The 10,090-nt window shown below is 45.8% G+C and overlaps 1 protein-coding gene across 3 annotated transcripts in view; it reads left to right on the top strand.

The window, feature by feature from the left end:
- Positions 1-5,502: 5,502 nt before the first annotated feature.
- Positions 5,503-10,090, top strand: part of RASAL2 (RAS protein activator like 2) — a 292,067-nt gene continuing 287,479 nt past the window's right edge. For 2 of the 3 annotated variants that reach the window (XM_036272221.1, XM_036272220.1), the window contains exon 1: positions 5,503-6,306. In XM_036272221.1, coding sequence (XP_036128114.1) covers positions 6,105-6,306 — 202 coding nt within the window. In that variant the 5' untranslated portion in view covers positions 5,503-6,104. The other variant, XM_036272223.1, reaches the window with a different exon arrangement.

Raw genomic sequence — 10,090 nt, 5'->3', positions numbered from 1 at the left:
GAGGCCTGTTTGTCTCCCGCCCGGTCCACTTCTTTTCCAAACAATATTGTCACTGGTTGGGACAAGCAGGGACCTTCTCTCAGGGGACCTGGGTACTCACAAAATCCAAGAAGATGTCTAAGTCCTTCTTGGTACCGATGACTAACTAAGATCAAACAGTTTCTAATTTAAGATAACTATCAAATGTTGCTGTGAGGAGAACCAGATATCCCTAAGTTTTCTACATCAACCTCAGTTTCCCTGTTTAAAATACTCACTTCCTTTCTACCTGAACTGCTTCCAAACTTCACTCATGCCACAGCTCTGGTTTTCATCCAACTTCATTCTACCCAGAATGCAGTGGAATGAACGGCAGTCACCCAACCACTAGAGGCTTGCTGTCCTAGGCTCCTGAACAAAAGAGACTGAGAAAGTAAGGACCCAGTTCTTTGTAAGTACAGACCCCTGCTAGGGAGTAGGGAATATATTTTCTTTGATTGCATTAGACTCTGCTTAAGACTCAGGATGCAGGATGCTCTCCTGATGAGGGACAGATAGGGTTGAAAAGGGGGGACATACTGAGCAGTGAGGAACAGCTGAGAGCTACAAAGATAGGGCTGTGCTCATGTATAAATAGAAATGTTGCTGCTACCCTGATGAATCAGACCAGATGTTTCTCTGAAGTCTCTGTTTGGTCCTTTGGTTTAAAAAAAAAAAAAAAAAAAGTATAATTTTGCTAAAATTATATGAGGGGCCAGGAATGTGGCATAAATGCTTTAAGTTTAAATAATTTGTAAAGGAATAAAATTACTGAGGAAATCTTTATTAACAAGAAAAAATATCCATTTAGGGAAGAACTGAAAAAGGGCAGGAAGGAAACAATTTGGTGATAGTACTGATGGATGGAGAATCAGATCTGGATTCTAATTCTTCCTCTGGCACTCGTGTGGACTTGGGCAAGCCATGTCATTTTCCCGGGTCTAGGTGTGTTTATTTTTTTAAATGGAGGAGGGGCAGGGAAGAGAATGGGGGTTCCATGGCTGGGTTTATTAAGTTGATTATTTTAGCGTTTCTTGAAGCCCCAAACATCTAGAATCCAACCAAGTTTTCTTTTTCAGTTTAATTAATTGTTTGCTGGCTTCTGGTTTCAATGAGGGGTCGATATGTGAAAGATTATGGGAGATAACACAAGGCCTCTGCCCTCAAGATGCTCATTACCTAACGGTAGATATTAGAGTCACACGAGGGACTATAACAATGTATACTGTGATCGGTTTCAGAAGACAGACAGCAAATGCCATGGGAACTTGCCAGCTTGGAGGATAGGAAATGACTTGCTGGAAGGGGGCAGTGGCATTTGGTGGGACTGGAGGGGGGCAGGGTTTGAAGACTGGTGGGTTTGGGGCAGGCAGAGATGAAGGAAGGGACATTCCTCGCATAAGAAACAAGCAGAAGCAAGGGGCAAGGAAAGTGCTGGATGTATTTGGGGAAAGGTGAGCCATTTGGGTTGGCTGCGGACAGGCAATGAGTCAGGAAGCAGTGGTGGTTTAGAAGGCCCTTTTAATCTCAGTGGAACAAGCAATTTACTTAGGAGGCAGCAAGGAGCTGTTTTTGAGTCTGGATGTGATCTGGCCTGAACTGTTTTAGGAGAACTCACCTCCAGCAGTGGGTAGGACGCTTTGGAGGTGGAAAGGCCTCAGGGGGAGGAGGGCAGCTAAAAAACAAAGGCATCTCTCCTGGTGAAAGCTAGCCAGGCCTGAGCTGAGATGGTATCAGTGGGAAGGAAGGCAAACTAGGGTGGAGGAAAGAATGCAAAGGTAACTCCATGTTTAAAGAAGTCTGAGGTACAGCCCTCTAGTTCCACTAATATCAAAAGGAAATTCAAGGGAAGGGTGTTTGGGCAGGGAAAAGGGGAAAGAGTTTACTTTCCTAAAGTATAGGAAGCATATCATAGTGGCAGTGTTCAACATTTACAAGCTCCTGACTACACCTCAGTACTGTGGATGAGGCTAGAGATGGGGACCTCAAAGTCAATGTCATCCAAGTGAGAGTTGAAATTGTCAAAGTGAATAGATCACCAGGAAATTGGAGAGTGAGGCAGGAGGAAGACAGATGACAGAGTCTTGAGTATTGTCTAAATTCTTCCCTTATGATGAACTGGATACCGTTAATGTTATAAAACCGTACAGGGGTAGACATTCTTTTGCATTAATAAGGTATTGTAATAATCATAAACTGCATGTCTTTTTCCCATACAAACAACTGTAAACTTACTTTTTTCTACCCCTGTACAGTCAGAATGCTGTGTCACTGTGTCCAAGTAGAAAGGGAACATTAAAAGGGAGAGGCTGGTGAGCCACAATTTAAAAATTACATTACAGCTTGGGGGATTAGCTGCTTAGAGGTGGTATCTAGGTAGCCGTAGCAGGGACTGGCTATACGAAAATAATTAAGAGCCTCTGTGATGAGGGAACCTCTTATGTGTGTGGGCTTTCTGACAAACAGGAGAAAATTGGACCCATTCCTGCTCTTCAGGCTATGACAGCCAAGACTCCAAATCCTCATCTCTCCTTAAGGTCATCAGTGTGAATACTCAGAACCCAAGGTCTCTATCTGTTTTGGAAATCTCAGATTATAGTCAGCCTTTGTTTTTCAGACAATTCCCTGGGGAATGTATTATTATTATTTTTTTTCTCCTTCCCCAGTTTTTAGTTCCCACTTGCCCTGGGTCTTGGGGTTGAATTCTAAGGATAATAATTATGTAAATCCCCTCTGAGAGTTTAGTGTCTGAAGCTCCGGAGGGAGGAAAAAGGAGAGTGTAGGGTAGCCAGAAATGAGACTTTAGCTCTATTGTAGTTCACACACAAAAGGCTGTTTGCAAATACAATGTAAATGAAGACTTTATCAGCCAAGGATTTAGCTTCACAATCAGATCTGGGATTACACCAGAGAGATACCGTGTATAACTCTAAGTAGAATGAACTGCCTCCCAACAATGCAAATTGGTTTATCGCTTTGTTTGTTTTTATTTTTCTTAAGTGATAATAATTTGCAAAAACCCTGCAACATTTACTTTTGTCTCCACAAGTTTTAGAACAATATCTTCCAAAGGGTGAAGGAGACCCTTAAGGCATTCAGATCCATCAGGGAAATAAAAAATTAGGAGACTAGCTGTTTAACAGGTCTACTGTCTAGTAACAGCTATGCTGCAGGAGGCCAGTGTGATCAGAAGGGTTTAAATGGAAATTTAGAGGGAAAAAGAAAAAAGTCCAATTGTCTACTAACTAGCTATGTTTAGGTAGGTTGCTTACTAGAATTCTATGCTTGAATTTTTTTTTTTTCCATTGGCTAAATGGTGATTTAAAAAATATTGGTTTTGTGTATCTCACAGAATTATTGTCCAGTGCTTAAAGTATTTTCTCTTTAAATTATAAACATTTATGTAAATTTCAGACATACTACTACTTAGGCAACTAGATAATCACTGTGGCTAGTCTGGAGTCAGGATGGGGAGGTGACGCAGGGACAAGGACTTGGTAGAAACTTTTCTTCAGCTCAAGAATGGGTGATGCCAGAGAGCAAGCTTAAAAAAAAAACAGACAAACCTCTGTTTCATACACCACTCCTAATGGTGTTTTGAGGCAATTGCTTGGGTAAATTCCTTATATATTAACTAATAAAGAGATGCTCAAATTTGTACATCTGATGTCCATTATTCACTTGCTCTCTGACTTCTGTTACCGTGACTTCAATAGTAATTTAGTATAAATAAAAATGCTCTGGCTCTGTGCAATGCTGGGCCCTGTAATCTCCTAGCTTCAACACATTCCCATGTCCAGTCCAGCACTGAAAAATATGATGGTTTAGACTTGGAAGTCTGACTATGGAGTCAGATAGTAAGAAATCAGCGTTCTAGACATTGGAAATGACTTCGCCAAATATATCACCAAGCCACAGATCAACCGGCTTAACCACAACAGGTTCTTGAGGGAACAATGCCATTGAGACACCGCTAGCCCATCCGTACTGGTGGTAGTTTTGTCAGGTAACCTGGCTGATCCTGTTTCCTCACCTATTAAAAAAGAGGCAGGGTGAAATTATCTCTAAAGTCACTTCCTGCTTAGAAATACTGTTACTCTAGCCCTGGCCGGTTTGGTTCAGCGGTTAGAGCATCGGCCTGCGGTCTAGAGAGACCGGGGTTCGGTTCCCGCTAAGGGCATGTACCTCGGTTGCAGTTTGTCCCCGGCCCTGGTTGGTCGTGCGGGTGGCAGCCACTCGATGTGTCCCTTTCACGTCGATGTTTCTCTCTCTGTCTCTCTTCCTCTCTCTCCCTCCCACTCTATCTGTGCAAAAAATGGAAAAAAAGTGTCGTCGGGTGAGGATAAAAAAAAAAAAAAGAAATACTGTTACTCTAAATAGGAATTGGAAGAAAATTACAAACGCAGCCTTATAGTTCTTGATAAGCTCAAATAACACACCAGAATACCACAAAATCAGAAAATGAAAATGTCCCCTTGTAGACCCGTCTCTGTACAAAGCAGAGAGAAAGGGGGGGGGAGGGGGATAATAAATTAAAAAAGAAAACAAAAAAGTTAAAAAACAAAAACAAAACCAAAAAGCAACACATTCTTGTGGAATTCCTTCTCCGTTTTGAGTAGCCATGTTCAAAAACATGATTGAAGACCTACTAGGCTGCAAGGCACTAAGTTGGTACTTTTCTATTTTGGCTTTGCCCGCAAGCTCGTAAACCTGATGGTGAACACTGACTGCCTTGGGTGGGCATACAATGAAAGCCAAGGTCAAGGGAGACAGAGCCTACAAATGGACCAAAAATAAAACGCGAGTGACATCATTCGAGGAAAAAAAGCCAACATATTGCTCAAAGATCAAAGGCAAAAAAAAAAAAAAAGAGAGAGAGAGAAACATGTTTGGGTAACGCTGGGCTTCTGAGAGCCCCTGTGCTGGCGAGGCCCGTCCATCCGTCCACACCACACGTCCTAACCGTGCTGTTCTAAACCGATGACAGGTCCAGCTTCGGCGCGGATCCCACAGCCCAGACCCCGCTGCCAACTCTCCTCTCTGGGAAAGCGGCACCCCCCGCCCCCCCGGTGCCTGTAAAATAAAACAGCCTCTCCGGTCCTCCGTCCAGCAAGAAACATCGGCTCAACTAAGTAACCACATAAACAATCACATGAAAGGAAAAGGGTGGGAACGTGGGAGAGGGAAGCTCTTTTCCTTTCTTTTCAAATTTCCCGCACCCCCTTTCCTCTCCGCCTCCCCACGCCGCCTCCACTCGGAGCGGCAGCCGCGGCGGGAGAGGCCGGAGCCACGCACGCCGGGCGGCCGCGAGGAGAGCGATCGGGGAGGAGGCGGGGCCGGCCGAGCGACCGCGTCGGTGTTCGACTTCTCCTGCCTCCGGCGGCAGTGCCGCCTCCGCTCCCTCTCTCGCCTGCACACGCGGCCCGGCGCTCGGCGCTCGACTGCTCCGGCCTATCACCCTGGGATGCCGCTTGCCGCCGCCGCCGCCGCGGCTGCCGGGCTTGTGGGGTCTGCGGCGGAGCCGGAGCCGGAGCCGCGACGGCAGCGGTGGCCTGAGAGTTAGGGGGGCGGGCTGGCTCGTTCGTGGGGTGGGGGCTGAGGGCAGGAGGGCGAGAACCCGGGGCCAGCGGCCCCCCTGAGGCTGAGGGAGCGGACACTCGGAGCCCCTGAGGCGACAGCGGCGGCGGGAGCCGGTCAGAGGGGGCGGCCCCTGGCGGCGACGCCCCCAGCCCAGCCCTGCCGGCCGCGCTCGTCCCCAGCCCGCGCCCGCTGCAGCCGCGGGGGACGCCGCCGGTGTAAGGAGGCGGCCCCGAGGGGCTGGCAGGCGAGGCGCCCCTCCCGGGAGGCACCCACACCTGAGCGCGGACCCACCCCCGGCCGGGGCCACGCTGGAGCCGCCCCCCGGCCTGGGTCCCGCCCGCCGGCTGCAGGTGGGCTGCAGCGCCCGAGCCGCGGGCAGTGGGCGGCGGGGAGGGAGGTGAGCCGCGTCCGCGCCGGCTGCCGCCCGGCCCCTGCGCGCCGCTCGCCGTCCCCCGCCCCCCGCGGGCAGCGCCGCCCCGCCGCCGCCGCGCGTCCCCCGGGGCACCATGGAGCTCTCCCCGGCGTCCGGCGGAGCCGCGGAGGCGCTGTCCTGGCCGGAGATGTTCCCGGCGCTGGAGTCCGACTCGCCGCTGCCCCCGGAGGAGCTGGACGCGGTCGTGCCCGTGAGCGGCGCCGCGGCGGGCGGCATGTTGGACCGGATCCTCCTGGAGTCGGTGTGCCAGCAGCAGAGCTGGGTGCGAGTGTACGGTAAGGACCGCGGGCCGGCCGGAGGCGGGCTTCTCGTCTGGGCTCCGGCTGGAACGCCTCCTCCCTGGCTGGTCTCAGCCCCGTTCCCGGCCCCCAGCCATTCCGGGTCCGTTTGCCACGTCCCTTTGGGTCCTGGGGTGCATTCTGGCAAGTTCCTCCAGGCTGGTCCTTGGGTAGGGAGATGTGACTCAGTGTGGTCTTTGGACCTTTCCAGGAACCTGCAGTGAGTTGGAGGCAGTGTTGGGCTCCGCAGACTTCGTTCTTAGGGGCTGACTTCCAGGGAACTGTCAGCCGGTCTTCCAGAGGCTCCGATGGAAGAACACACCGGGACATCCAGTGCACGGGTTTCATTTCTTTCTCTTGGTTGAGGCCAGGCTGGAAACCAAGATATGCCGAAAAAGCTTAGCAAACGTATGTGTTTGGTGGGAAAAGACTGATCTACACCCTCTTTCTGAACCTCACTCTCCAAAGACGGCCGCTCAGACCAACGGGGGGCGGGTGTGCACGGTTGTTTCTGGTTCTCTTTGGAAAGTGACTGCGGTCGCCACTCAGCAAGTTAAAAGTGGTGAACCCACGAAAACTTTCCCTTTCGGCATTCCTGGTAACCACCTCTTTAATTAAAACTGAATGATGAGATCCTATTAGGGTGAGCCTTGTGGCAGCATCAAAACCATGCTGGTTTTGAAAACCCACAGTCCAAGGATTGATATAGACTATCATTCAGGACTGAGCAGTGGCTTTCCACATATTGGAAGGTCAGGATGTTGATCACTTAGCTCACATGAACGAAAGACATTAGTAATGTGGCTGAGTCTCAGATGGCAAACTTGAAGCACCTGGGATCCAACACAGTGTTAAGGTGTCACACTGGAGTTGTGTGCATCTAAGCCTGTAGTGATCAGGTACATTATGTTTTCATTCTGAACAGGGTGTGTGTTTTCTGTTCAAGAGTGACCAAGACTTAGAAGTTGTCTCTCTAGAATAGCTCAGCTGGTTTCAAGACATCAAGTCTCTCACTATGAGAAAGATCACAGAACTAGGAATTAAGAGATTTGAGTTTTTGTCTCAGTTCTGCTACTAAGTGTCTATGTGATTTGGGGCAGATCTGGGTTACTTTTTCAACCTCTGATTCCTCATCTATAAAATGAGTGGATCCAATTAAATAATCTCTTAATGGCCCTTCCAGTTCTAAAAATTTGACAGTTTCTATAACCAATTCTTAAAGATATATTATGTACAGCTTTGTATTTTGCTTGATATTTATGTGTTTCTTGATGTTATTCTAACTGAAAGAATTGAAACAAAGAAGTGGGAGATGATGCAAAGTCACTCAGTTCATTCTCAGCTGATTAAAACCTTAAGTGCCTGATTTTTCATCTACCTGCTAATCCCACTTAGCCAATAGCTTATAGCAAAGGTTGATGAGAATCTGAAAATGAGCTTGAATTATAGTATATATCATGGTTATTGATTAAAATTGCATTTTCCCTTTCTAGCCTTTTTCCTATTCTTACCCACTTCTTTGGCATATTATTTTTATATGAAGTTAGAGATAGGACCATGTTACTGCAAGAATAGGTAACCCATAAAAACATGTGTTTGTTTTTGTAGTCCATTCTTAGGCCTAGATTTGTGAGATGTGTGTGTATTCTTAAATATGTATGTACATATACACATACATATATCGTCCCTGTCTCATACACATAGTGTGCTTTTCAGTATCAAGTTGCAGACTTTCCACTGCCTGGTAACTTTTTCATCTTCCTTATCAATTAACCAGAAGTTGTTTTTATTTATTGTTTACAACCGCTGTTTTTCTTCCTCTAAAGCAACTCATCCTAGATACTACTTTGTTGTCCTTAGTTTGATGTAAATATTCCAAAACTATCTGAATGATTGTTGGCTTTTCTGTATTCTTAGGTAGTTTTTAAGTTGCCTGTTGTATAACTTTGAAAAGCTTTGAAGTAAAAATAATAGAGTGTAGAAAATCAGTTTGAAAAACTCTAGTTCATTTTGGCATTCAAAATTCTGATTGTTTTGGAACATCTGGATTCTTCTACACCATTTAAAGACTTTGATAAGTGTGGTCTAATGTTTTTTAAAGAAATCCAGAAACTGGAAAACCTAGTCTAGAGTATAAAACTGGGGGTTGAGAAGTTGTTTTTTTTGTTCTGGCTTTGCCACAAATTGGTTGTCTAACTTTGGGCAAGTAATTTTAACTCTGTGGGTCTTAAGTTTCTACGTAAAATGTGGAATCTGGAGTAATTGGTATCTATGGTCCATTTTAGCTTTAGAGTTGTCTGATTCTATGGCCTGCCCTATTATTTTACCTACAACTTGGCCTACCAATTTCAGCCCGGCTCTTGGGGTGAGGCATCAAGCAAGTCCTTAGTGCATTTAAATCATGATTGTCAGAGGATCCTGCGGAGCACTTTTATCAAGAGGTCAATGAACTGAGTTTTGAAAGGAGGAATGTTGAGGGCAGATGTATATTTGTTTGGAATGTTTTCACAAGATAGGAAGGTGGGAATGGGGATCTCGCTCAGTTCTAACTCATTCAGTTTTGAGACCTAACCTAAAATAGCCAAGTGGATTTTAGGATAGGGTGCAAAATAAAGAGCTGTATTAAGTGCTGCTGGCTTTTGGCTATGGTTCACATGTTCTGCAGAACACTTATGTTTGAAACCAATATGCAAACAAATAACAACAGAAGTACCCTCCCCCCAAAGATGATCTTAACAGAAACTTTTAAAAACAGTATGCTATTAGTTTACCTCACAAAATTGGAAGACTAGGCACTGTTTTGAGTTTGCTATTGGTGAAGTTGATATATATAGTCTCCAGAGTTTTGCATAGTGTATTGCCGTGATTGGAAAACTTTTTTGGAACATATTCAGAGCTTTATAATAGGTGGATCTATATTTAGAACACAAATGTACATCTTTGAGACACAGCTAAGAGAAACATTTATGCTGTCTTGGTCCTCATTTTCTTTTAGTTGCCAAACGTTTCATTTGTTGTATTTCAGTATTACAATACGTTGTGCCCATGCCCTGTTAAGACTCTAACATTTTTGACACCAAGGAGTCTGTCTTGTTTATCTTTGCATTCCTATCTTGCCACCCCCTTCATTGTCACTGTGTCTAGCAGATTGGTACCTTGCTCACAGTAAGTCAGTGCTTGTTGACGTTGATCCATCTGTCCTTTGACCATCCAGATCTCAACCTAACCAATTGTATGGGTGGAAGAGTGGCTTAAACAGAGGCATGCCACAAACAGCTAAATATGGATGCAGAATCCAAGAGCATCAAATGCAGAACATTTTTCAGATATTTATAGCCTCAAAGTGAAGTCAATTGGCTGAAAAAGCTCAGCAGGCTAGCAAAAGGAAACGGGAGCAGCGGCAAAGGCAGCCTCACTGTCTGTCTGTGCTTTCTGGTAAACAATGAGAACATTAACATTAACTACTTTACCATGAATGGAGAGCGAGTGTAGGAGAAACACACCCTTTGGGAGAAATTGAGATACAGTCTGTAGCAGTGCCTGTATTGGAACATGCACCCATCAGTAAGACAGGTCTGCAAGTATATGCACAGAAGTACTCCTGGCTAGTTGGAAGGGAAATACAGTTATTGCAATAAAGCGATCACCAAGAATCATACAGCTTTTAATTTTAATAATATAAGCAGGACTTGTCTAAAATATTCAGCTAATAAAATACATAATATCAACATTATTGGTTGCCATTAAGCTAGTATAAAGCTTATTGTTTATTAAAATTTCT

The sequence above is a fragment of the Molossus molossus genome, unplaced genomic scaffold (assembly GCF_014108415.1).
Source record: "Molossus molossus isolate mMolMol1 unplaced genomic scaffold, mMolMol1.p scaffold_m16_p_20, whole genome shotgun sequence".
Lineage (NCBI taxonomy): Eukaryota > Metazoa > Chordata > Mammalia > Chiroptera > Molossidae > Molossus > Molossus molossus.
Note: the sequence above shows the minus strand (reverse complement) of the source record. Positions and strands in the feature narration are given on the sequence as shown.